The sequence below is a fragment of the Nothobranchius furzeri genome, chromosome 5 (assembly GCF_043380555.1).
Source record: "Nothobranchius furzeri strain GRZ-AD chromosome 5, NfurGRZ-RIMD1, whole genome shotgun sequence".
Classification (NCBI taxonomy): domain Eukaryota; kingdom Metazoa; phylum Chordata; class Actinopteri; order Cyprinodontiformes; family Nothobranchiidae; genus Nothobranchius; species Nothobranchius furzeri.
Genome location: NC_091745.1, coordinates 35908196 through 35935691, shown reverse-complemented (window position 1 = coordinate 35935691; position 27496 = coordinate 35908196). Strand labels below are relative to the sequence as shown.

Genomic DNA, 27496 nt, shown 5'->3' with positions numbered 1-27496 from the left:
AGGAGGGGTATAGGGCTCATACAAACGCACTCTATATTAAGACGCAAGCTTTAAAATTCCAGGACCTGGTCAAGTTTAAAACAGTGCAAATAATATATAAGGTAAGGAAAGGGATGCTCCCAACTGAAATAAGTAAACGGTTCTTAGAAAGAGAAGGGAGGTATAATTTTAGAGGGAAGTGGAATTTAAAAGTACAAAGAGTAAGAACAACATTGAAAACGATGTCTATCTATAGCAGGCGTTAAATTCTGGAATGAGTTAACAGAAGAAATAAAGGTCAGTAATGATATAAACCAGTTCAAAATAAAACTCAAACAAGTATAAGAACGAAGAAAATACAATTAACCCAGGACGGCATGCAAACTGATGTTTAATCTCTTCTACAAATTAGCAAATCTAAATATAGTTCTAGTTGAACATGAGAATTATTTTTCTTTTTGTTTGAAGGTGTTGTAAATGTTTTGTTGTTCAAATTGAGATGATGAGGATGTAAACCTGAGGGGGTGGGGCTAAATAAGTATATACTTCTGCCTACTCCTTTTCAAACAACTGCTTGGAAGGATTTTATGAAATGTTGGTGAATGTTTATGTTTGAAATGAACTGAACTGAACTGCCGTATTAAGAGGGCCACGTTCCCCCTGCCTCCTTCAAATTTACGTCCGTGTGTGTTTCTTTAAGACAGTCGCTTAGACGTCACAGGTAAAACTCCGGTGATTGGTTAGTTACCCAGAAGGCAAGCAAGGGGCGTACCATGGGGCGTACGTAGAGCGAAAAGACTAGTAGTGTGGTACCAGTTAACGATAGTCTCTGGAGGAGTCATGGATGAAGTGACAGGCGCTCAGCTGGTTGCTGAGTCTCTGAAGGCTCAGGTAAGGTACATGTATGTATATATGTACGTATATGTATATAATACATGTACATATGTCGATAGTAAGTCAGAAAAATAAACTCTTCACAAGTGTTCCTCATTCTGTGTCAGCGTTCAGCTTCCCTGGGCTGCCAGGGTTAATAAACTCATTAATATCACTTTTAATTACCAGAATAAACAAAAATGGTTTCTCTTTAGAAAGTGGAGTACATGTTTGGGATTGTTGGTGTTCCTGTCATTGAAGTGGCCATGGCTGCTCAGGCCGCGGGGATCAAATATGTAGGAATGCGCAACGAGCAGGCGGTAAATGCGAGCAGATCGGTCCGCAGCTGTGATGTTTCTACATTTACTGAAGGATGATGTCTCCCACAGGCATGCTATGCAGCCTCAGCCGTCGGATACATGACTGGGAGGTAAGAGTGGGTGAGGGGGATCATGGATGCTGCTGGTAGTCCCTGAGTCACTTGTTAATGTCTGAATGCAGGCCAGGAGCGTGCCTGGTGGTGTCTGGACCTGGGCTCATTCATGCTCTGGGTGGGATGGCCAATGCTAACATGAACTGCTGGTAAAAGCAAACATCTTGACTCCATTTGTCTGAAGTTCATAGCGACTGTGTTGTTTGTGAAGCCCGGTGACCTTTGCTCAGGCCTGTGATTGTTATTGGAGGGTCCTCGGATCGAAACCAGGAAACAGCAGGTGCCTTTCAGGAGTTTCCACAGGTCTTTGATGTCTTTTGAAAAAACAGATATTTATCTTTGCCTGTTAGTTCGTCGTTGCGTTGACCCTGATTGTTTGTGTCCAGGTGGAAGCATGCCGTCTGTACAGCAAGTTTTCTGCCAGGCCAAGCAGCTTGGAAGCCATCCCATCAGTCATGGAAAAGGTGGTCACTTTACTCATGTTTGTCCTCGTCTGCTGACTCATCAGCTGTTCCTGGATGATACCAAAGGCCTACACCAGTCAGGGTCTACTTATTCTGTTTTCATAGGCGGTACGCACCAGCATTTATGGGCGACCAGGTGCTGTTTACGTTGACATTGCAGGGGACATGGTGAATGCTAAAGTAGAAAGGACAAAAGTCAGGTTTGTTTTCCACATTTTTAAGTAAAACCAGGAGTAAGACTCTCTAGGAGTTGGGTTGATTGGGTTTTCTCCTGCAGAGGAGTGTCCTGCTGTTCACCTCCTCCCGTGAGCTTGGCCGACCACACTTCAGTCACAGAGGCCGTTGCTCTCCTAAAGGCAGCAAAAGCACCCTTGGTGATCATTGGCAAAGGTAGAAACAGTTATGCTGTTCCTTCTCAATTTCTTACACTAATCAGGCTAAACATGCACGTGGAGGATATCTGGTGGGTACAGTTGGTATTACAGATGCATTCTGATGCTTGGAAGGGTGTTTTGTTCGACAGGAGCAGCCTACGGCAGAGCAGAGGCAGTGTTGAGGGAGTTTGTGGAAACAAGCGGATTGCTGTTCCTGCCCACACCGATGGGAAAAGGAGTCGTACCTGATGATCACCCCAACTGTGTGTCTGCTGCCCGCTCCAGGTCAGACGCACTCAAAAAGAGCAAGCGGCAGGACTGAACTTTATTTATTCAGCCCAACCTGCAGCAATGCTAGTCATTTTACCCAAACTTGTTTGAAGTGAAACTGTTCCGCAAAATTCACTTTATACCCAGAAAATATTCATTTTCTACTGTTTTAAGTTTTCTACGTGTTTAAAAATGTGCTTAAAAAGGAATGCATCATTCCTTTGTCCGTGCCACGAAGAGCTCTCCTCCAGGCTGATGTTGTGCTTTTGCTTGGAGCTCGACTAAACTGGATTCTGCATTTTGGTCTGCCACCCAGATTTAATCCCAACGTAAAGATCATCCAGGTTTGTAAAGTTATGAAAATCGGCTGACATGAAGCCAGGAATGTGTCTTGATTTCACAATCGATGCAGTTAAGGTGTTTGGACTACCTCTCCTGCTCTAAACCTACTGCAGATGCTCTACTATCTGTAACTGGTGTGCTCCTCCTGCAGGTGGATCTCTGTGCTGAGGAGATGGGGAACAACGTGAGGCCGGCTGCTGCTCTCCTGGGGGACATCAAAGCTGTAGTTTCTCAGGTGAGATCACAGCTTCCTTAAAAAAGCACTGACAGCTTTTGGGTGTGTGTGCTTTTGTTCAGTGTACTTTCAGAACTGTTCTTCCACTTTCCTGTCAGCTTGTGGCGCTTATCAAGAAAGATGGCTGGAAATATCCTTCTAACACCGAGTGGTGGAGCATGCTGAGAGAGAAGGCCGCTGCTAATACAAAAATATCAAAGGTAAGTTTGACCCCACTACCATATAAAACTGTTGTATGTTTCCTGTTTTATATTTTATGTCGTTTTACACATTTATTGTCTTTGTTTAGGCTCTTGCCCTCAGAGCCACACCACAGATGAACTACTACACCGTGTTTCACCACATTTCTGAGCTGCTGCCACATGACTGCATCATTGTTAGCGAGGGTGCAAACACCATGGACGTCGGGCGTACCATGCTGAATAACTCTTTACCTCGACACAGGCAAGGCAGAGAATCAGGTCATTTCTCAGATTCTCAGACAGCCAAATTACGACTCATCGTCTTAAGGCACTTCACAAAATTCAAAAGTTTTATAAATGAGGTTCCAGGACATTTCATAAATATGTCACATTTGGAATTTTCTCATTTGCCTTCAAAAAAATCATTCAGGTACACGGCTGAATGCCACATCCAAGTCCTAAAAACACATTTAGATTGGTTGGGCTTACTCCCATGCACCCCTCAGGACCCTGCAACGGGTATAGAGCTGGTCCAGAACGAAAACCACATTGCTCCTCTTAAATTCAAGGGTTGAATATCCACCAGACTGTTCTCTCCAGAACCTCTGAATAGACCTCACCAGGGATACTCGGGAGTGTGATCCCCTGTAGTTGGAACACACCCTGCAGTCCGCTTTTTTAAATGGGGGACCAACACCCTGGTCTGCCAGTCCAGCAGAACTGCCTCAATCTTCACACAATATTGCAGAGCTGCTTCAACCAACACAGTCTCACAACATCCAGAGCCCTGAGGAACTCCGGGTGGATCTCATGCACCCTGGTGGCCCTGCCACCGAGAGGCTTTTTGACCACCTCGGATATTTCAGCACCAGAGATTGGAGATTCCAACCCAAGGTCCCCAGACTCCATTATCCTCACTGGACAATCCGGTGGGATGGAGGAGGAGATTGAACTACTTCGCCCACAGATCCCTCAGGTGATGTATCAGCTAGGACCTGTTTGCCAGGGGTAACCCTACCAGGGGGTGTTAAGTCCCAGACAACTTAGCTCGTAGGGTCGCTGAGAAACTCACATCCCTTCACCACAATAAGGTGGCAGCCCAGGGAGAGGGAAGCTGTGTGCAATAATGCTGTTGCACTTTGCCAACCGGTGTCGATTTACAAATGCTGTTGCTGCAGTGCTGGCTCACGCTGACTCGACGACCTCACAGGCTCACGTATTGTAAACAAAGACTATTTTCCTCTTTAGCTTTTTTGAAAGAAGAAAATCTGACAACCCCCAGAGAAAGATCTGTGTAAATGTAACCTTCCTTACAACATAATCGAGACTGTTGGGTGTAAAATTCTTGCATATTACCTTTAAAGTTACGTACATCTTTCTGTCAAGGTTTTCTTTATAAATGACAGAGCTTGTGTGGAAAGTCACTTGTGCAGTTGTGGGTTTAGGTAAGTGGTATAAATGAGGTTCCTGGACATTTCAACAATAAATAAGTAGGTCAAACCTTAAACAGCAACGTTATTCCCTGGAGTTGTTCCAACAATGATTCTACAACTGAATTCTGACATTTAGAAAAATAATTTCAAAGTCTGTTTTTTGGATTAAATTCGTTTTGCTTTGACACTCAGGTTGGATGCGGGCACGTTTGGGACGATGGGAGTTGGCCTTGGGTTTGCTGTTGCAGCTGCTGCTGTAGAGAGGAGCAGGGAGAAAGGCAGACGGGTGGTCTGTGTGGAAGGAGACAGTGCCTTTGGGTTTTCTGGGATGGAGGTTGAGACCATGTGCAGGTTGAGTCCACTCAGATAAAGTGGAAACTAATTAGTTCTGTTCTTAAAACATCTTGAATTCACAATCATCTTGTTTTTCCAGGTATAATCTACCTGTGGTTATCATTGTGGTTAATAATAACGGCATATACAGCGGTGTTGATGCTGAGACGTGGAAAGAAATGGCAAAGCTGGGAGATCTGACCTCTGTGTGAGTGTGACAATAAAGATCATATGTTGTTACGTACACTATGATGTTGTGTCTGTTAGTGATGTGATGTTGCCTTTTAGAGCCCCTCCTGTGTCCCTCCTACCTGAGGCTCGCTATGATGAGGTCATGACAGCTTTTGGGGGCCGGGGGTTTCTGGTGAGGACTGTGGAGGAGCTTCGTAGCGCCTTACAGACCAGCCTGAGTGACTGGGAGAACCCCAGTCTCCTCAACGTGCTCATAGACCCCTCATCGGATAGAAAACAGCAGGTACTCGCAGCTTTACAGAGGCATGAATCCTTTTGTGGCGGTTGAGGGCGTAACTGATTCTGACAGTTCACTCTGATATGACACTGCACGAAGACAATTCTTAGACATTTTAAGGTCATCTCTGCAGCTGTAAGGAAAAACTCTTCCATCTTTTGGCTCCTGTTAAGAATTACAACTCATCCAGAGCTCTTCCAAATGCCAGTTCACATTGGGGATTAAATCTCATCAAATGTGTGCGTATGAGCGCACGTCTGAAATCCACAACAGATACAAACTGTTTCCTTTCATTTACAAAAGATTGTTCAAAGAACATCTGCATTCAGATGTTTTTCTTTTTAGTGAAAAAGTGAAACTCACGGGAAGTAAAACGTGCCAGAGCAGAAAAGTAAGCTGTGACTCTTAAATTTAAGATTTGTGTACAACTTCAACAACCCTGGCTCTCGTCTCGTCCTCTCAGCGCGTTGAGATTGACCTGCCGCCCTGACCATTAGTCCCTACGCCCTAGGGACCTCGTTTATCAGCCATGTACTTACGCACAGATCTGTTTCACCAGTTTGTACTTGTACGTAGAAATGATCCTAAATATAAGAACAGATCTGAAACAGCATCTAGTGGTAGGATGGGAGAACTGCAGGTCTCACTCATCAACTCATGTTCCTCATCCACAAATTACTTGAACACAATAAGTAATTTTGTCTAGGGAGAAACAGCTTTACCTCATAACTGGTGTGAGAACCTGTAGAAGACACCAGGACCAACAGGAACCTGACATGGTGGGTCTTGTGGGTTTGGAGGATTTGGCAGAGCGTGCACTCTGGAGGGAACACGTCTTGCATGGTCTCCTTCAGAAATCAAGGAAGGAGATCGTTCTGGAGTTATGTCGTGATTTTGGGCCCTTTTATGGAGCAACAGACACATCGCACTAATCCGAATCCGCTATGAGAGCAAACGCGCCAGAACTGCCTGCCCGAAGAAACACACACAGCCAAACTGACATCTGTGTAGCTCTGCACTCAGACAACAAACATTTCCTAACACAACTACTCATCTAGACTGTAAATGACAACAGAAGGGAACATCCAGTTATTCTACGCTTTCCGACAGGAACCTCTCCTCTGTCCCCACCATGGTCGTCTTCTACTTCTGCAGCCAGTGCCTCCTTCTCACTGCCAATAAAGTTTTTATTTATTAGAAGAATGCAGGGATTTCCTCATGAGCTGAGGATGTGTTGTGACCAAATATAGTTAATTGAGGGTGTTTCTGTTTGTAAATGATGGTGAACGGACATGAGCACCTGAGTACACACAGGTGGGATTTATCATGAATCGTTTGCAGAGGAACATGCGTACCACCGTGTGTGTGTGTGTGTGTGTGTGTGTGTGTGTGTGTGTGTGTGTGTGTGTGTGTGTGTGTGTGTGTGTGTGTGTGTGTGTGTGTGTGTGTGTGTGTGTGTGTTTTGCAGGAGTTTCCTTGGCTCACACGCTCCAACCTCTAATCGCCCACATCATCAGAGCAGCGATGGTGATGTCCTGCCAGAAAACTATGAAGCTGTTTTTAAAGTTTTCCATGAAGTAACTGAATGTTTTAGGATTCTTACTAAACTGTAATATTTCAATGCACAACACAATAAAACCTCTGGGGGCTTTTGTAATAAATCTTCTTATATCATCAATCAGTATTTTTTTCTAATAATCAAGATAGAAAATTAGCATTGAATTTTTTAACAATAAAATTGTTTAAAAAGGAAATAAGCTGGAGTCTTCATTATTGTCACAGATTGATTGTAATAATGTGCAGGTTTTGCAGACAGAAGACCTTCGTAATAAGAACACAAGTACGCAGAAAACCCGTTTTGTTCCTGAAGATTTCGAGCCTCTGTTTAGTCGCTAACGTGAAGGCTTTGCTTCAAGGCAGATGCAATAAATGAGACAGAATTATCTGGCAGTATTTCAACTAAAATGTAATTGTGAAATAAATGTAAGGATTTTTGTAAAGAGATCGTTTGAGACTTCATAATGCTAGTGGAGGGTCATGCAGGTCAGCAGTAGCTCAGGAGGTAGGGATGGTTATCCAGTAATGGGAAGGTTGTAGGTTAGATTCCAGCTCCTGCCAGAGATTTAACAATACATTGAAAGTTGACCAATAATTCTCTGATAGGAGTTTGGTACAAAGTGATGAGCCACAACCAGTGCTAACGTGGAAATAAGTTGTGTAAGCTGAATTGTATGCATGTTACTGGGCAGTGGGAGGTACAGAGGGTAGGTTTGATCCCAGCTCCCGCCTGAGAATGCTGCTGTTGTGTCCTTGAGCAAGACACTTAACTCTCCCTGCCTACTGGTGGTGGTCGGAGGGACTGATGGCGCCAGTGTTCAGCAGGCCCCGCCTCTGTCAGTTGTAGTGAAAATGATTGACTACATTTTTATTGATATGACCGATAAGATGTGATGATTTCATATAAATATGAAATATCAACCTGATTGATCTTTGAATGTTTAATCAGAAGATTCTAGTTGCTGTACTTATTCAGGGACCATAAACACACTTCATATTAATTCAGACAGTCAAGTATGTAGTTTATAAAAATGAATTTATTTTTCCTAAACTAGGGGTCATACATGACCAAGTATGAATAATGAGATGTAATGTAATGGGTATGACGTAATGTGATGTGTGGAATGTTGTAATGGAAGCTAGATGTTTGAGCAAAACCGTTCTTTGGATCTGAGAGAATTTGTGAAGTCTGGGTTGTAAGTCAGACTATTCAGTAATTGGTTTATAAAACCATCCGACACAATCTGTGCCAAGGCCACGCACCCTTTTGTGGAGATTCTCCTGCAATCCAAGGGGTCAAGAGGTCGTGATGGACACTGCTGATGGAGTGAACCTCTCGGTACCAGGAACCCGTGGATTAGCTCCGATAGGACCCGTCTACTCTGAGATCTCTCCAGGTGATGACAGCAAGCTGGAATGCTTGTTTAAGTCTGTTTGCTCGGCTCTTAGAAGAACCGTTTGTCTGACATCACTCGCAGCGTTGCAGAGAGGCTTTGACTGGAGGTCAAGGAGAAAGGAGAAGATGGTTTCAAAAATGCTTCTTCCCCGAAATGCTGAAATGGGAATCGGCTAGAAACGGAATTAATCTGGAAGGAATTCTTGTTTTATTGAACTCCTTGTTTATAACTTTTGGCAAATCAGAATTTGACATGTTTGAGGTGTAATGAATTGGAGTACAGGTTATTCAATGAGCCATAAGGCGTGGGATTCCATAGGAAATATGAAATCCACCTTACGGATCGGTGAGGTTATTTAAACCAGAAGATTGGAACTTTTATTGCAGGGATTAGGTAACCGCTTCGTATTCACTCCGAGACAACAGAAGAGAGAGAGTCAAGTTTAAAAGTTAAGAATTTTATTACTAACAAATTAAACTAGACTGACTTTAAAACTAAATGTATGGTGTAACTAAAGTGGATGAGGCGGTGAATGGATGACGTGTGATGTTGATCAGAACCAGCAAATCCGAAGAAGCGATTAGTTCTGACGGGAACTGAAGGTGATGTCTTCGCATTAAGCTTTGGTTAGGAGGTCCATGAACACATGAGACACCATCTGCCGGTCTACCTACCCTTCAGGAAGTCCCCGATAGATCAGGAATATCGAGGTCCAGCTCGACCCTCTCTGGAACCGAGCCGGTAGGAAAAGCAGCGGTTCCGATCAGTCCAGTCTGTGAGTTACTTCCGGGTACACGACAGTTTGTTGGCGTCTGGTGAGACCCAAGCCTGGGTCTTGATGGTTCAGCTTTTATTCTGAAAGGAACTGTTGCCGCAGTTGGAATAGCAACAAATTTTTCAGCTTGTCGTTGGTTCTTTCGGTTAAAGAGTTGTAGATCAGGATTGGCCACTCCATCGCCTTCTCTGGAACGCTTTGAACTGGAGTTAGAGATGACGTGGCGTCGTTTTATACCTCGGATGTTGTGGTTTATTGTCGAATGAAAAATTACCAAACACTATCAGAACCACGCCTCCGTCAAATCTGTAAGATTCTGATTGGATCAGTGAAAGTAATGCGTCATGTCTTTTTAACGCTACGTGAAATGAGTCCTGTTGGAACACTTAAAGTCACAGTACCTTTATATTCTATAGGATCATAATAAAGTAATTAATATTTTGGTTTCACATATTATTTATTGACTAACACTTTGATGGATTAGCTTTATTAAAATAGAGTTCTTTGATTGATTAAAAGAAAAGAGTTCATTCTTTGTTCTTCTGTTGAGCTGAAAATAAGCAGGTTAGGAGGAATGCATGACACCTTGAGACTGTCTCTCATGCAGACTAGTCTTGTGCAGAGGAGGGAAAAAACAGTCATTCTGTTCCGTTACAGAGGGCTTTACCAAAACTTTCCTTCAGATACAAAGGTGGTAGACATTTAGTGAATGAGAATGTTTTAAAACACTTATGTGAAGTGAATATTAACATTAAGTAATGTGTATGAGTGTAGATATCGATTAACTTGTTAAGTCAAACATACTGATCTGGTGTAGATGAGATCTGAATTGGATCATTGCAGGAACAATATTCATTGTAAAGCCATCATTGATTTAGGCACAGATTATTCAAACTTTTGATTTAAACATCATGTTCACTCAACACATATGATTATTGTATCTTATAAGCTTTAAAGTCATGTAGGAGCTGCCAGGAGTTTGACTTTATTCAGTGAGAAAGCAGCAGTCTGACTTGAGGCCTTGAGCAAAGATGCTTTGGCTTCTTGTGGTAGCCAGAACGGTGCACCGTTCGGACATGTCCGAGTCTTGTTGTGGAAGTTGGAGCCCAGACAGACGGGGTTTTCGTGTCTGCAAAGGAAAGGTTACTTTCTGGTCTGTTTGGTGGTGGAAAATTGACCACTTGGTACATTACACAGTGTACCCCAGGGCAGCTATGGCTGCTTCATAGCACATCCCCACCAGGGTGAATGTGTGTGTGTAAATGGGTGAATGACTGATTGTGTTGTGAAGCACCTTGGGGGGTTGTAGAACTCTAAGAAGGCGCTATACGCTATATATGTAGGGCGGTGGTGGCACAGGAGTTAAGTGCTTGCGCCGTAATCGGAAGGTTACTTTGAAAAAATGGGACCCAATGCCTCCCTGCTTGACACTCAGCATTACGGGGTTGGATTGGGGGGTTAAACCACCAAATAGTTCCCGAGCGCGGCTGTGTCTGCAGCTCACCGCTCCACCAGGGGATGGGTCAAATGCGGAGAACAAATTTCGCACACACACCTGTGTGTGTGACAACTAATGGGACTTTAACTTAACTTTAACTTTAGGTTGCAGGTTTGAGCCCCACTCGGTCTGTCGCTGTCGTTGTGTCCTTGGGCAAGACACTTAACCCACGTTGCCTGCTGGTGGTGGTCGGAGGGACCGGTGGCGCCCGTGCTCGGCTGCCTCGCCTCTGTCAGTGCACCCCAGGGCAGCTTTGGCTACATCGTAGCTCATCCCCATCAGTGTGTGAATGGGTGAATGACTGATTGTGTTGTAAAGCGCCTTGGGGGGTTCCAGGACTCTAGAAGGCGCTATGTCAAATACAGGCCATTTACCATTTAAACAGCCCTGTATAGGTTGAATTGAGAACGCTCCATGAACGAGAGGCAAACATTTACAAAAGGAGTAAAGAACTTTTAAAGACTTAAAGTAACAATTTAGATTGCAAATGACTTTATTATTTTCTCTAGTAAATTCAGTTTTCCAGCAGTGGGTTGTCAACAGGAACAGTTTCCATGAGAAAAGAATAAAGACAAGAACTATAATACAAGGTAAAAAAAAAAAACATACAAGCAGCAAAAGATACATGTGAAAAATAAGAAAGGGAAACAATTAACCTTTTCCCGTTGTGTTTTGTAGTTGGTAAAAAGCAGGCAGGCAGTAACTTTATCTGTACGAACTTTATTACATCAGGAGGGACACGCATACACGGCGTTCGTCTTGTAACTGTTGGGGTTATTAGGAGCGAATAATTAGTAAGTTTTAACTTACTTTTGGATTCTTCAATAAATTCTGTAAATATGGGAATATTTACTGATTTATTAATCAATTAAGATATTCTTAGATATCTACGGGGCACCATCCCTTTAATTAGAAAGGGAAATGAATCCAAAACCTTATCAGTCTTTCTTGAAGTTCGTATAATCCTTGGAGCAGAGACTTCGCTTCGACACAACAAATCTACTGGAGGCAAAAATCTGAATTTTATAACATTTAATTAACAATTTGTCAAATGAATAAACAGTGGAATAAATGAATAATAACCACGTGATATAATTGAAGATGGATGTGTTTGCGTGTGATGGAGGATGTATGAATGGGGTCCTTTGTTCTCACAAAGGAGTGGTGTGTGTGTGCGTGTGTATGGATTCAAAATGGAGTCTTGAATACAAGATGGCTGACCCCTTTGTCTGGCTAAAGTGTGGGTGGCAACTTGCACTTTAACTTCCAAAGCACTTAGAATCAGAAGTAACTTAACCTTAAAATCACTCAAAACAATTCAAAATGGTCATGAAACAACACAAAAGGTTAATCCTGAATTAATATATTTTTAGTTTAACCGCTTGGCCATAGCAGAAACCATTTTAAGATACCAAACAATGATCAATAAGCAGTTTATTCTTTCAAAATGACCCGACGGACGTATTTGGGAACGAAAGAGGAAAACACGAAACTACTTTTAAGCAATAGCGCGGTTTTATTGCTTATTCTGGACTATAGAGGAAACGGGAGAAGAAAAGAAGGAGAGAGAGAAATAGATGAGTTTTCTGATCACCAGAACAGCAAGGCGTCCCCCGCCGTTTGATTTGACGGTTCTCCGTGTTTCTCCGCAGTTTTCGGCGTCGTCCGTCGGTTTGATGGCTTTCTCCTCTGTTTTCGGCGTTTTCCGTGAGTTTGACGGAGTTGCTGATTTTTCCAGCCCGGTTCGGTGTGTTCTTCCTCTTCAGCAGCTAAGGCAGTGAGCGGTTTAACAGACCTGATGGGCTTGTAGCTTAGTTTTCCAGCGGTTTCGTGAGTTTGATGGAGCACTTAGACTTCCTGCGTGCTCAAGTTAGTCGGAGCGTACGACCGAGCGTGTCCTTCACAGCCAGAGAACTGGGCAAAAGAACAAAGTTTCTTTGTTCCGTTGTGATTTATAGCCTTTGAAGTCGCGGGAAAGCTCCATGAGCTCCTGCACATGCGCAGAACGTTTTTCTGGTATTAGGCGGTGACGTCTTCACATTGCTTCCGTGTGCAAAGCATCATGGGAAATGAAGTGTCTTTTGGCGCTGATGTTTAATATCTGCTTTTCAAAGCAATTTAGCAGTCTTTTGGAGAAAATTACTGCAGCAATTTCTCATGAGGGCATACCCTCAACATAACCCTCAGCAGAACTTCCCCTGAACTCTACACTACACCTCTATATACATATTAGCAGTGCTCTTCTACCACCTAGTGCTCAGTTAAGTACACTTACATCAGTTACACTTCATCAAAAACACTTGTACTAATATGTACACATCCCAACAACTCCCAAAATGTTTACTTTTATGATGAGACCAAAGTAATCAAACAGATGAAGGCAACTGGACTTTGATTGGTTGATTACAGGTGAAGGTTCTCAGTCACCCTGGTCAGGGTAATCTAAAAGGGTTCTAATGAATGCTACTGGGCTTCTTTGGTTTCTTGAAGATGTTTCGCTTCTCATCCAAGGAGCTTTGTCCATGCTGACTGGAATATGGGAGAGTCAAGCTTTGTCTATTTGTCTGTTGTTATTTAATGAGCAGAAACTACTCTGAGTACCCCTCCTCTACCCCCTGATGAGTCGTTAGCCTTTATTGAGAGGGAGTCATTGTGTTGATTAGAAGCAGGAAGTCTGACTTAAGCAGTTTTTACAGGACGAGAGCGTTTGCAAAATGGGATTTGCCGCGGCTCCCTAGGGAGGATAAAGGTTGTTTATAAGATCAGACCGTGGCGGTAATGTGGTGCAATCGTGGCAATTTTATAAAAGATTAGGTGATGGCGGCATAAAGGGGGTATGGGGCGGTCTTTGCGCTGCCGCAGACTTCCGTTTATCTTGGACATAACTTGCTTTTTATTGTGATTGAAGCCGTGATCGTTAAGTTTTTTTTTAACAAGCAGCTCCCAAAGGTGTCTGTCCCCATCAGTCCCTGTGCAGTCTCTGGTGATCTGAGCTTCAGCTCTAACGGAGAGGCTCATGGAGCGTTGCGGCGCTCCAGTCTGCCATCTCAGCTGATTTTGTTCAAAAAGCAAACCTTATTGCCCGTGTTTACTTTCATTTTCAATACATTTGCCAGCCGGAGCTCAGCAATAACTCCCGACGTTTCGTTTGTGACGTAGTGACAACGTAGCTGCTACGTTTAGGTTACTACGTTCCACGGGGACGTTGTTGGTACATTGCCGAAACGTCACACTACAACGTCCTCAGAAAGTCGCTTTACAACTTCTGTTAAATGTCCTCTCTGTAACTTAGTCGGCACTTTGAATAACAACGTTGCTGCTACGTTGTTACAACGTGATAACTGTAGTTCCACAATAAATAAAATTTAAGAGAGATTTTATCATCAAATTAGATTTTCTGCTTGTCCATATTTTGTGATTCTAATCTGGATTTGTTAAAATTAAAAATGTTTTCCTCAACACACATGAAAAATAACACACAAAGATATAATTTAATTTGGTCTTTTAATGCTTTGTTTTTTATTATTGTTAGAGTTTTGACAATAATTAAATAAACAATTAGTAGTTGCAGTATTTGAATCATGTTCATAGCTAAAATGTCTTTCTAATAAAAAAAAATGGGACTTTTTATTTTATGAAAAAAACGTTTCTAACCTTTGTTTACTGAAAAAAAAAAACGTGTTTGCATTTGGCAAAAACAAGTTCTGAATGTACCAAAAGGTTTAAGGAGGAGCTACTAGATTCTTGAATGAGGATGCTTAATGGGCGTCAGCTCGAAGGGGGTTATTTGCATTTAAATCATATCCTGTCTACCACCATTTGTTACTTTTGAAAACCCACCATGGGATGGATGGAAAATTACTCTGGCCGGCTCACGCTTTCTCTCCTCTGCTGAGCAGCCATACGTCGCTATTGAGGGGGAGGCCCTGGCTGCAGCATGGGGTCTGGAGCAGACCAGATACTTCACACAGGGGTGCGACAATCTGGTCGTGGTCACCAACCATAAGCCCCTGGTGAAGATCCTTGGGGACCGGACATTGGATGAGATAACTAACTCTCACCTGTTCAGGCTCAAACAGCGCACACTCCCATGGCGCTTTCACATTGTACACTTGCCTGACAAGAGCAACTGCACTGCCGACACAGCCTCCAGGTATCCCTCGCCCTCTGGCTCTGATGAGGGCCGCGGCATGGGCATATGGAATGTGACTGATAGCGAGGAGTCGGTGCATATTTCATCCATTTGCAGCGATGCACTGGAGTCTGCTGCCATTGCATGGCCACTCCTCGCACAGGAGACGGCCACGGAGGCATGCCTCTCCCACCTCCTGCACCTCATTGAAGACGGGGGCAGCACTGACCCAAAGGACCCGGCGCTGGCCGACCTGTCTAAGGTCTGTGAGTCAGTGTATGCGCAAGATGGGGTCCTGCTGTACTGTGACCGCATCGTTGTCCCCACGTCCCTTCATCGTGCGGTACTTCAGCACCTCCACATCGTCCATCAGGGCAAGTCGGCAATGGAACGACGGGCCTGCTCCATTGTATACTAGCCTGGGATGTCTAACGACATCCAGTTGACCAGGGAGCGATGCGCAGACTGTAACCGCAATGCCCCCTCGCAGGCGGCCACACCTCCCATGCCGGCATCACCGCCATCCACGCCATTTGAGGAGGTGTTTGCAGACTTCTTCAACTACAGGGGTCACCACTACCTGGTCGTTGGCGATCACCTCTCTGGCTGGGTGGAAGTCATGAGCTCTCCCGCGGGCACCAATCTCGGGGGCTCCATTGGGCTTATCCGTCACTTAAGGGCTTTCTTCGCCACATTTGGTGTGCCCGAGGAGTTGTCAAGTGACGGAGGCCCGGAGTTCTCGGCAGGGCGCACAGTGGATTTCCTCTGCTTATGGCAGGTCAAGCACCGCATGTCCTCGGTTGGGTTCCCCCAGTCTAATGGAAGGGCGGAGGTGGCTGTCAAGATGGCGAAGCGCCTACTAATCTCAAACACCGGCCCGACCGGGAGCCTCGACCATGGCCGCTTTCTGCGTGCAATGTTGCAACTGCGTAATATGCCTGACCCCGACTGCGACCAGTCGCCCGCACAAATCATCTTTGGTCGCTCCCTCAGGGACTCGCTGTCATTTGTTAATAGGCTGGAGAAGTTCTCCAACCCTCACATCCCTCCGCTCTGGCGTCAGGCATGGGCGGCGAAGGAAGAGGTCCTCCGGACTCGGATGGCCCGTACCACTGAGTCTCTGAGAGAACACGTACGACCGCTCCGCCCTCTCGTAGTCGGGGAGGCGGTGTTCCTCCAGAACCTAGTTGGCGGTAGCCCGCGGGCATGGGGCAGATCTGGGGTGGTAGTAGAGTCACTAGGACACGACCAATACCGTGTCAGGATTGATGGGTCTGGCTGCCTCACCCTGCGCAACCGGCGCTTTCTCCGCGCCTTCACCCCGGCCACCCCTCGCACTCACCCAGAGAGTGCTGCGCCCCTGCCTGCGTCCAACGACGAGACACACGACTTAGGTCCCGCCAACCGGGGGTCAGCGGGACCCCTGCCAGATCAGTCACACACACCACCCGAGCCCCAAGGCACAAACCCCGGCACCGCCCAGCCGGTACCGAATCCTCCAGACGTAGCCAACGGGGATGCTGCCCAAGCGGCGCAACCCCGTAACAGTGCCCATCACCTCCCTCCTCCCAGCCAGCGGGCTCCGGTCGGGTAAGACGGCCACCCAAGCGGTATGTACCTGAAACTGGCCAGTGGGTTAGGTCATGAGTCCACTGCGCCGGTGTGTCACACGGCTTTCTGGACTGGGGGGGGGTTGGTGCAGAGGTCACCACTGGCCACTAGGGTGTGCTGTGATCAAGCCTCGAGGGAAAAAGGTGTATTCAGGGATGTGCCTGAAGTCACGTACATGTTACTATCCCTCACTGTACATACTGCTGCCTCTCATTTGGATTGCTGCTGCCCAACCATCACACTGCTGTCTATCTATGCTACTGTTCGACTTGTATCTCTAAGTCTTCACCTGCTTGTTAAGCTAATGTAATGGTCACCTTCCCTACTAACACAGGTCCGTTGCAACAACGTAGTCGCAACGTATTTTCTGACACCTTGTGATGTTGCAGGAACGTCGCATGTTACGTAGTAGCGACTTCCAAAGTGAAATTCCGCTACGACGTTGTCAGAACGTCACATAGGACGTTGCTGGAACGTTGTCGCGACATATCCACAACTTTACTGCAATGTTGTGACAACATCGCTATTATAACGTTGTGACAACGTACCAACTAAATGTTTGTGGCACGTTGCAGAGACGTTTTCAGGTTAACCTTTTTTTTCACCTTTATTATTTACCACAGAAAATTATAGTGCAAAACTAATGGCAGATTAACAGCAAAAACAACCAGAATGGAAAAACAAATGTATAAAAACCTTAAAAACAAGTAATATAGGACAGCGGTGTCATGATTTCATTTAAAAGCTCTACTGCATATGTTTAGTATGCATATGTTTTCGTTTCGGAACCACTGGAGGAGATAATGCAAAGGATTCTCCAGAGAATCAAGAAAATTATGGACAACCCTGAGCATTCTCTTCACAAGACTTGAGGATCCTTCCTGCCAACAGCCATTGTAATATACAACAACTCTGATGACTTGATTATTATTATTATTCTGAGCTACTACAGCAATCAATTTCCCTCTGGGATTAATAAAGTATTTTTGAATTGAATGGAATAGTAGGCAGCAGGATCAGATGTAATTTCACAGGATGGACAATAAACTGACTTTTCAGCTTTTTATTACATAAAGATTTGACACTTGCATACACAATTTAAACAAAACATTTTTATAGCGCCTCTCAAAATAAAAACCACAAGGCGCTTTAAAAAAAATGATCAAAAAAAATATATAAAAATAGAAAAATCTAAAATTGTGAACAAAACTGAGAAAAATAAAACAGAAAGGGTGCAGGTTCACTTAGTCCTCCTCAGAAGAATGGGCCTCCATTTGTGTGGCACGATGCTGTGCTTCAGCCTGAAGGAAAAAAAAGGAGGTATACATTAGTGAGCAATTAACACATAAATGTCTCCAACAAGCTTTCAGTCATAAATCAATTACCTCTCTTCTGACTTTCTGGGGAGCATGCGTAAGGACTTCCATTATTTGCACCTCTATGTCCTTATCTGTGGAGTCTGGAAGCAAGGTCTTCACAGCACCTGGGAACAGACAGGTGATATACAGGAAACCTTAAGATTACTTAAACTGTTTTACAGTTCTGACAGCTGTAAGATTTAATGAAATTCTATAAAACATGTCCAGTAAAAAGCATCAACTCACGTTTGATCAGCCTGAATATTTTAAGGTTACACAGCTTGGCTTTCTGCTTCTTCCCATGCAGGCTGTATCCACACCAAACAGCATTGCTGGCGACAGCCAGCATGGTCCGTCTTGTATTTTCTCCCAGCTTCCGTCCTCCAATGAGGCTTAGAAAACGGACCTTATAAATTGTACAAAGTTGATCAAATAAAATATCAGATTTCATTAAAACCATTTTCTGAATGTCTACAATTGTTTACTTACAGCTTGCTGGAAATATGCCTTGTCCTGCAAGTTATTGTCAAGCAAGGTAAAGTCCTCCGCATCTTTACAAGGCTCCAGGCGCAGATCATCTTGAGTTTGGCTCTCAGAATGCCGAGAAGCCACATTATGGAGCAGCTTCTCCATGGTGTGCATTTTCCCCTCCATCATGTTCACTTTTATTAGCAGTGACTTGCAGATATCTTGGACAAAAGAAGAATCATAAATTACAACACAAATAATAGATTTAACTTATAAGTGGACCTTTTAAAAAGGGGAAACTCAATCTCACCTGTGATTGCAGCATTATTCCTTAAAGCATCAGCGATGCCTGCTGCTTGATCTGAAATGATAAAATTATAAGTTCTCAAAAAAAAATCTACCAAAACATTTTAATACACCACTCTAGGTTTTGGTAGAGGTATTTTAAGTTACTTGCCTTCAGTGGCTTTTTGCCTTGGGGTGACCCTTTGCCTTGGTGTACTTGTGGCCATTAAATCTATGAGTTGACAAAACACATTTTAATAGTAGTAGTGCAAAGTTTTAAAAGGCAAATATACAAATCAGTAGACATTTTAGTTACAGCAGAAGATAAAATGTGTACCTTCACCGTTGAGGGACTCAGCTGGCAGTGTTGTCCTCTTCGAAACAGGAACTGAAGGGGGCAAAACATATCAAAACTAAATTAAACAAATAAATTTGACAGCAGTCTAAAGAAGCTGGTGGGCAGTCTAGAGGACAAATTGAAGTATGGCCTGAATAAATTAAATAAACATAAAGGAAAATATACACACCATCTCTGCTGGATGGTTCTATCAGCAACAGCGTTCTCTCTGCCATGGGAACTGCAAAAAATGAAAAAAAAAAAAAAAAAAAAAAACAGAAAAAAAACGACAACATTATTGGGCTAGAAAATTACTATGGAGCTCTGCACCCCACAAAATAAAATTAGATTTAGTTAAAAACACAAGTTCTAGCAGTAGAACATCGGCTCAAAACTAACCTCTCGTTCTCTCAGTAGAGCATGGACCTGAAAGCAAACAGATATGTTTTTTTTTTGTTGCTATTTTATATTATTAAAAAGAATATACAACATGTTTATGACAGAAACATTACCTGCTTCATCATCAGAGCTGGACAGGTACCGCTTATTGTTCTTAACCTTTCGTTTGGTCACCTCTCTCTCTCTCACTCTCGGCTTGGGAATCTTCCAGCTACTGCCTGGCAAGACACTTGGCTTCTTCATATTCCTCTTAATAAGCATAACAGTCATGTTCATATGAAAAGATTCGAAGGAAACCATTTAAATGTGATGGCCAAGTAGTAGTTGCAGTACCTGTTTGGCGCTGAAATAGCCTTACTCTATGTTGAGTCCAATCAGGAGATGGATGTTCCACATTTAGGTTCCTGAATGTGGTTTTGTTTGCTGTCCAGTAACAATAATGCACCTAAGATTTTGGAAAAGAGATTAGTTTCCAACCAAGTTTACACAGACACATAGCCACAGGAATTTCTGCATAAACTGCATGTTCAAAAAACAACAAACTCACCCATTGTTTATGAAAATTTAGCTTTTGACTACACATCTCAAACTAAAGCAATACTTTGTGTTACAATGTTTAATACTAGCTAACTAAACAATTTGATTCTTTGTTCTTTTGCTAGTTTGGAAGACTGGGTTGCCCAAGTCCAGTCCTTGGGATATTTTAGATACATCCTTGCTCAAATGGCTAAAAGTCCATCACGCCCCCTGCCCCAAACACAAATTTCTAACGCTCCATTCATGTTTAGCTAAACATGGCCATCTCTCTACACAAGATCTCAATAAAGTCGACAGACACAGTGAAAAGGCTTGCTTAAACACCAATAAACATTACCTAATTATTAAAAACCACTGAGCCGCAAAACGTTTAGGGCAGAACATTAGCCCAGAGGTTTACTGATCGAGCAGACATGTGAGAACACGTGTAATGACCGCTTAGCAATGGGGCTACCTTGTGGCTAACGGTAGCTGGACTGCTAACTCTACAAATACACTGGTTGTAGTTATATCAATAGAATAGTTACAGAGTCATCTTGCTTAAAATTAGATTGATATTATTCTAATTCAAGCGAAAAGTCCAGTTAGTTTGTTTGATTTTACTTGAACAGACCGAATAAACTACAGTAGGTAAGCTACCATGCGGTAGCTATTGTTTGAGGGCAGATATATGCTATTGCCTTTTGTAAACCAAATTTAGAACATGATAAAACTTTTTCTTACCTGAAGCAAGCGAACTAAGGAGTGAGTGGTTGACAAATAAATCCGAAGTAGCCAAATAGCAAAGAGCAACTAACTGGAAATCTTGTGGAATTAAAGAAGGGATGAAATAAGAACAAAAAAAGAGGCAGAGTAAGCTGATTGGAAGATGGTGTGGAACATGTGATGACCATAACAAATCAGATAACTGGCTGGAACAGGGTTGTTGCAACAAGCCATTCCATTGGAATGCTGTGAGGCAAGTAACATGTAAATTAGCCTACATTTCCTTGCTGGTGGATTTTAGAAAGTAACATTTGTAAACAGCAAAAATGAGTTTTTCAGTAAACAAAGTTTAGAATTTTTTTTTCCATAAAATATAAAGTCCAACTTTTTTAAATTAGAAAGACATTTTAGCTATAAACATGATTCAAGTACTGCAACTACTAATTGTTTATTTAATTATTGTCAAAACTCTAATAATAATAAAAAACAATTAAAATACCCAAAGATTAAATATCTTTGTGTGTTATTTTTCATGGATAAGCTGAAAATCTAATTTGATGATAAAATCTCTCAAATTTTATTTATTCTGGAACTACAGTTATCACGTTGTAACAACGTAGCAGCAACGTTGTTATTCAAAGTGCCGAATAAGTTACAGAGAGGACATTTAACAGAGGTTATAAAGCGACTTTTGGAGGACGTTGTAGTGTGACGTTTCAGCAATGTAACAACAACGTCCCCTGTGGAACGTAGTAACCTAAACGTAGCAGCCACGTTGTCACTACGTCACAAACGAAACGTCGCAAAATGCGACGTTGTGGCGACTTTCTGTGTTAGTAGGGTTGTCAGTATGCATCAAGCCCCCACAATGCAGCTCTAAAATTGGTCCCAACCCGGAAGTACCAGAAATTGCAGTTCCACCCTCATCCGCTGGGGGCTGGTATCAGAAGCGAGCAAATCCTCATTGACTCCCATGTTAAAAATACCAATTTCACAGCAGAAATAAACATGTTTACAGCCTGGTACCAGAACATGTTTTTTGTCTAAATTATCTTGTTTACACTCATGACAACTCTGAGGGGGGTGAATTTTTTCTCACTCTTCTGTTTAAGTGTATTGAAAGCCTAAAATTCTGTATAATTAATGAGCATCCGACACACGTGACCACCGCCTCAGACCCACGTGACCACAGAGCTAGCTCCGTGGAAAGGCCTCAGTACAGCCTCGGTCTCTCCTGGAAACTGTTTCGGGATTTTGAGTCTCTGTGCTTGTGAATTCTGTTTTGGATATTAGTTGTGCAATTGTTAGACAAAATGACTTGCTGTGGCATTAATTGCACTAATAGAGCATCCAAGGAGTCTCCACTTCATTTTTTTTTCGGTAAGTTAAATTAAATGTATGTATTTTAGGTCACTGCCGCCTTTAAACTAGCTGAGTTTATCGAAGTAGCTAGCTAACTATCATTTTAACATGTAGCATGTACTGTTTGACCATGAAATTTAGATGTAAAACACGGTAAAATAATTAATAGGGCATATGTCGATGGGTAAAACCCAGTGCATTTAACATAAAATGGGTTGAAATCGCTGAAATATGACGGAGCGCTTGGAGGGACACTTCTGTGTTTCATTCTTCCATCCGGTTCTCCCCAGCGGTCAGGCCCCGATGCGGCGCCTAGCTGCTGCGCGGGCTGACCGCTCGTGGAGCTCTCGGACTCGGAGACAGATCTGACCGGAGAAATACTGCAGCTCGGTGAGTTGTTTGATAGTGCTTGATGTTAGTCTCCATAAGTCTATAGGGCATACAGGGTTTCACTTAAATCCCACCGCCTTGGCTCGTTCACCCTCTGCCGAGTCGGACTGAGCTCGATAACATTGTCCCAGCACAGCCACTGGGTCGTTGGAGCTGCCACCGGGCCTGCTGAAGGAACACCAGCAAGTTTCATCAGACTCGTAAAGTTTCTTGTTTTTGCTGGGGACCCCCTGTATTTTACCGCTCCCTCCTGCAGTCTTCCCCTATTAAAATTTAAAATGATTCTGTAAAATCTGTGTATCAATAGAAAAAATCTCTGCGTCTGCCAGCTGCAGTAAATGTAGTCTCCAAATAATAAATAGGAGGTGCATTCATCTGTGTATCTCCTTTGGTCCGCATTAGGCCTAGTCCACACGTAGCCGGCTTTTTTAAAAAACGAATATCCGCCCCTCCAAAAACTTGCATCCACACCACCTCGTTTTAAAAGAAAACTGTCCACACGTTCCCAGATAAATACGTTGTTAAGGACATGCCAGACCTGTAGGCGGCAGTACTTCCCCCGTTCTTAACCTCGTCCTTCGTCTGTGGTCTTCCGCAAGGAGCAGTAATTCCGCTTGCAAAAACAAACCAGCAAAAAGCGCTTGGACAATTGATAAAGCGAGCGCAGCTCTGAGGGCATCCATGCTGTCGGCTAGTGTAAACACAGGTCGCACACGTGATGTCAGCATTTTTTTGTCACGGAAAGTGACGTTGCGGACCTTAAAACTCCAGTTTTGTCTGTCCACACGCAGACACCCAAAACGGAGAAAACACAGATCTTCACTTTGGCCGGAGTTTTTAAAAAGATCCGTTTTCGTGTGAAAAAACTCCGTTTTTGTGTGGATGACAGACCAAAACGTAGAAAAATATCTACGTTTTGGCAGATCCCCGGCTACGTGTGGACAGGGCCTCAGTGATATTTTCAGCACCAGAACAGTGAAGCAACAGATTCCTGAGTTTGTTAGTAATTTTATTTATTAGGTGCATCTAACCTGTTCTATTTTTCTCTGAAATGAGATCAAATCAGTGCTTCTATGGGGTTGGCTCCACTCTGCACTAGAAATTTTTACTTTATTTAGAGACGTGTCATAATTCCTCCCCAAGCCTGACCTGACCGCAGAAATACAGCAGCTCGGTGAGTTGGTTGATAGTGCTTGATGTTAGAAGTCTGTATGCCATACTAAGGACGGATAATGGAGTTGCGTGTCTCTGCACTGACGCAGGAGAAGCATGAATCAGGCTTAAGATCAACCCTCCTATATTCATGAAAACTAAGAAGTCTGATTGCCTTCTTTAAAAATCCATTTGATGTCATACTGAACAACGTATTGTATTTGATTCTAATTTTAATGATTCTGTTTCAGGTGGAAATGCTGTGTGATTCCTGTGTCCTGTGGCCCATGACCTGTGTCAGCCCGATTCTGGATGTGGCCTTGCTGACTTATCTGTAGCAAGGTTTTCTGGTGCCTGGGGCCGTTCCAGAGTGCACCTGATCCTTGGAGGTCTAACACTTCACATTCCAGCACACACACGAACACATGCTTGTTGATGTTTGTTGTTCATTATGTTTGTGGTTCATGGTTTACATGTTTATAGTTGTTCATCCCACGTTTTCTTGATGATTCTTAGAAATGTTTCTTCACAGGTGCAGCTGCTGGTTGCTGTTTTTATGTTGGTTTCCTAGTTGTATTAATTTTTCTCTCTTTCTCTGTCATAACGTTACACTTGTTTATCCTCTATCAGCAGTCTTTATTCCAGATTGGTTCAGCATTTACATGCTGATGTGGCGATACATAACCCAAACCAATACTACTCAAGGGGAACCTCGTACACATTAAGGCTCCTCTTGATAGAGCAAATCTGTTCAGCACATTCTGACAGACAGACCACCATTCTTCTGTCATGTTGCTGTACATGACATTTGTAGAGTTTTTCTTTTTAAAGATAAATAGTATTACATTTAAAGTGCAATACTTTCACATTATCATTTTCCCACACTTTCTCTATACCTGTATTTTATTGTTTTTCAATAAAGAATGACAAATTATTTGTTTGGTGTTTGTTGCACACAAATATATATCTGTAAAAAATATCTACAAAGCTAATGTTTACATAACGAGTATGATTGGGTTTTGCAATACGGCACTCTGTTTATTTTAGTAAGATTTTTAAACCAAGTAAAGTTAGTAACTCCGGTAGTCGACACAGTTAGTAACTCCGGTAGTCGACACAGTTGACCACGCGATTCTACTCGATCGCTTGGAACGATGGGTTGGGATCAAAGGGTCAGCTCTGGATTGGTTTAGATCGTATCTCCAAAACAGGTCATTCTGCGTTAAACTGGGTGATGTTTTTTCTTCTTGGGAGGGGCTCCGCTGGGGGGTCCCGCAGGGGTCGATCCTTGGTCCTCTTTTGTTTGCCATTTATCTGCTACCTCTGGGGTCAATCTTTCGTAAACATGGCCTATCATTCCATCTGTATGCTGACGATTGCCAGATTTACTCTCCATTGTGTCAGGAGAAAGGTCACTCTATTCAGTCCTTTGTCTCCTGTGTTAATGAGGTGAAGTCTTGGCTAATGTCCAACTATCTACATCTGAATTAGGGAAAGACAGAGCTCATTGTTTTTCACCCCAACAGCAGGAATGTGGATCGTTATGCTGATCTTGGCCCTCTTTCTCCATACTCAAAACCAGTTGTTACCAGTTTGGGGGTGAAACTTGGTGTAGGACTTAAATTTGATGCTCACATCAATTCTGTGATCCGGTCCAGTTTCTTTCACCTGAGACGCCTTGCTAAAATCAAGCCTATGCTGTCGAGAGCCCACCTGGAGCGGGTACTGCATGCCTTTGTTATTTCTCGGCTTGACTACTGCAACTCTCTATATGCAGGGTTGTGTCAGTCATCACTGCATCACCTACAGGTTGTGCAGAACAGCGCTGCCAGGTTCCTGACTGGGACCAGGAAACGGGACCACATCAGTCCGGTTCTGGCCTCTCTGCACTGGCTTCTGATTTGCTATCGCTCACAATTCAAAATCCTCGTCTTTGTTTATCATTTCTTCCAGGGTGGTGGTCCCCCCTATCTAGCCTCACTCCTGAACAAACATTCCCCATCACGTGCTCTGCGCTCCTCTGACCAAGGCCTGCTCGCTGTCCCTCGGTCTAGGTGTCGTACCCGTGGGGACCGGGCTTTCTCAGTCCTAGCACCGTCACTCTGGAACCAGTTGCCACCCTCAGTTAGGCTGTCCCCTTCTCTGCCAGTCTTTAAGAATCACCTAAAAACACACCTCCTCCGCTTGGCGTTTCCAGAACATGTTTGATTTTGGCCCTCTTTTATGTTGAATCCATTCCACAGTTTTCATTGGTACACTCAATCCATCCACTCAATCCAAATGTGTTTCACACATTTGTCCTTTACCAGAATGTTTCATCTATCTTGTAATTTCCATTTTGTATTTTGTAATTTGAATTTCTTTTATTGTTGATTTATTCAATATATTTACATACAACTGTACAATGTTCAGCGCTTTGGGCTTCCTGACAGGGTAGCGGAAGGCGCTTTATAAATAAAGCTTTGATTGATTGATTGATTGATTGATTGATTGATTGATTGATTGAGTAAAGAACACATTTCTATTGTCTGCTAAGAAACTGTTGGGATTTAAAATGGGCCTGTTGTACAAATAACTTGTAAATGATTATCCCTCACTTTTTTGTCTTAACCAAAGAAATTCCAGTAATTGAGCAAAAACATTTATTTTTTACACTACATTTTATAAAACAGGGCACAAAGTGTCGGCACATAAAAAAAAAGTAATAAAATGGGCCCAGAGAGCTGCAGAGTGAGTGCAACATTGTGGTTTGAAGGAAGAACAGTTCAACAGTGTAATGGCTACAGATAAATTACATCAACACATTAGCTATAACAGTCAGGGATATGTTTATCCTGTTTGCCTGAAAATGAATCAGTCATAAAGGCCAAATTCAAAAGCAGCGAGACTCCCACCTGGAAGTCTTTCACTGCTTTTGGAGCTGGCCTTTAAGACAATCGGCAATATTAGTTAAAAATATATAATTTCCCCTATTTGTGAAATGAACTCTGTCTGACAAAAATATCCCTGGACTGTCATTTCTGAGGTGAGGATGCACAACAACGGCACCATTTAAACTAGAAATAAAAGTAGCCATTACACTGTTGGCGAACCTCCTGGCCTACTCAATTTTGGCAGGTTTTACACCTGCCCTCCATCTACGCCTTTGGGTGATGGGCAACATGATGATGGTCATGAGGGTGGAGGAGGTGAAGCCGGTGCAGGTCCTCCTTCATCATGTTCACCAGCTTCACACTGCTGACCACCCCCATGTCATTGCCGCCGCAGTGAATGATGACACGAGGAGCTGCTCTTCCATGCAGGGAGTGGAAAAAGAAGGGGAGAAGGTCTTTCCACCTCAGTCCGCCCCAACCGAACCAGGAGACACGGACGTCAGGGAGGCCAAGGTTGTGTCAGAGGGTCTCTGCAGCTCTCTGGGCACCACACCTCACTCAGCTGTCACGATGATCCAAATGGCTATGGAGAAAAAAAATAACAGGTTTGGCCTAGCTGTTTAAAGTACAAAATCATTCATGAAGTGGTCGAGGCAGGTATTTGGAACTTACACTTGCAGCGTTGTGTAGCTGATGTTGGAGACACAAAGGCTGCCATGGTGACCTTTTAACAGATTTAAGAAAAAAATGTAATAAAAGAATGAAACTTAAAAACTCCCAGACCTCATTTAATCTCCGCTACGGCTGATTTAATGTTTGGATCACAGTGAGTTACACTAATTCTAATATATTTTTATTTCTATTATACATATGTTGGGGTTATTAGGAGCGAACAATTCGTAAGCTTTAACTTACTTTTGGATTCTTCAATAAATTCTGTAAATATGGAACTATTTACTGATTTATTAATTAATTAAGATATTCTTAGATATCTTCGGGGCACCACCCTTTAATTAGAAAGGGAAATGAATCCAAAACTCTTATCAGTCTTTCTTGAAGTTCGTAGAATCCTCGGAGCAGAGACTTCTCTTCGACACAACAAAGCTACTGGACACAAAAATCTGAATTGTATAACATTTAATTAACAATTTGTCAAATGAATAAACAGTGGAATAGATGAATAATAACCGTGTGATATGATTGAAGATGGATGTGTTTGCATGTGATGGAGGATGTATGAATGGGGTCCTTTGTTCTCACAAAGGAGTAGTGT

At 43.1% G+C, this 27496-nt stretch overlaps 2 protein-coding genes across 4 annotated transcripts; one reads left to right on the top strand and one right to left on the bottom strand.

Annotated features, from left to right (window-relative positions):
• The first annotated feature begins 743 nt into the window (after positions 1-743).
• On the top strand, positions 744-7140 carry hacl1 (2-hydroxyacyl-CoA lyase 1). Of its 2 annotated transcripts, none has more exons than XM_015949041.3 (17): positions 744-870; positions 1068-1172; positions 1242-1282; positions 1354-1434; positions 1516-1588; positions 1672-1749; positions 1855-1949; positions 2027-2139; positions 2273-2408; positions 2710-2737; positions 2887-2970; positions 3069-3170; positions 3260-3414; positions 4778-4936; positions 5019-5126; positions 5207-5393; positions 6856-7140. In XM_015949041.3, the coding sequence occupies exons 1-17, from the start codon at positions 820-822 to the stop codon at positions 6886-6888; spliced, it is 1629 nt and encodes a 542-aa protein (XP_015804527.3). In that variant the 5' UTR covers positions 744-819; the 3' UTR covers positions 6889-7140. The 2 variants fall into 2 exon arrangements, with proteins under 2 accessions (XP_015804527.3, XP_015804526.3); XM_015949040.3 differs by having other exon boundaries at positions 2632-2737.
• Positions 7141-17405: 10265 nt separating this feature from the next.
• Positions 17406-20604, bottom strand: LOC107372748 (uncharacterized). 2 transcript variants are annotated; one of them, XM_054740303.2, is made up of 12 exons: positions 20465-20604; positions 19538-19649; positions 19318-19453; positions 19205-19231; positions 18996-19046; positions 18806-18856; positions 18641-18700; positions 18494-18544; positions 18205-18404; positions 17962-18121; positions 17743-17840; positions 17406-17658 (listed from the first exon to the last, which is right to left on the bottom strand). In XM_054740303.2, exons 3-12 carry the CDS (start codon positions 19445-19447, stop codon positions 17602-17604), a joined length of 885 nt encoding a protein of 294 aa, XP_054596278.2. In that variant the 5' UTR covers positions 19448-19453; positions 19538-19649; positions 20465-20604; the 3' UTR covers positions 17406-17601. The 2 variants fall into 2 exon arrangements, with proteins under 2 accessions (XP_054596278.2, XP_070407734.1); XM_070551633.1 differs by having other exon boundaries at positions 19318-19422.
• Between the last annotated feature and the right edge of the window lie 6892 nt (positions 20605-27496).

What these genes read in the sequence shown, in the direction of transcription:
- hacl1 (XM_015949040.3), top strand. Translation starts at nt 820, where the DNA reads ATGGATGAAGTGACAGGCGCTCAGCTGGTTGCTGAGTCTCTGAAGGCT. An exon ending in GTGTCTGCTGCCCGCTCCAG is followed by an intron (nt 2,409 to 2,631) that starts GTCAGACGCACT and finishes CGTGCCACGAAG; the next exon opens with AGCTCTCCTCCAGGCTGATG. An exon ending in CTGGGAGATCTGACCTCTGT is followed by an intron (nt 5,127 to 5,206) that starts GTGAGTGTGACA and finishes GTTGCCTTTTAG; the next exon opens with AGCCCCTCCTGTGTCCCTCC.
- LOC107372748 (XM_054740303.2), bottom strand. Translation starts at nt 19,447, where the DNA reads ATGAAGAAGCCAAGTGTCTTGCCAGGCAGTAGCTGGAAGATTCCCAAG. An exon ending in AGAACCATCCAGCAGAGATG is followed by an intron (nt 18,857 to 18,995) that starts GTGTGTATATTT and finishes TGCCCCCTTCAG; the next exon opens with TTCCTGTTTCGAAGAGGACA. An exon ending in AAGGCAAAAAGCCACTGAAG is followed by an intron (nt 18,545 to 18,640) that starts GCAAGTAACTTA and finishes TTATCATTTCAG; the next exon opens with ATCAAGCAGCAGGCATCGCT.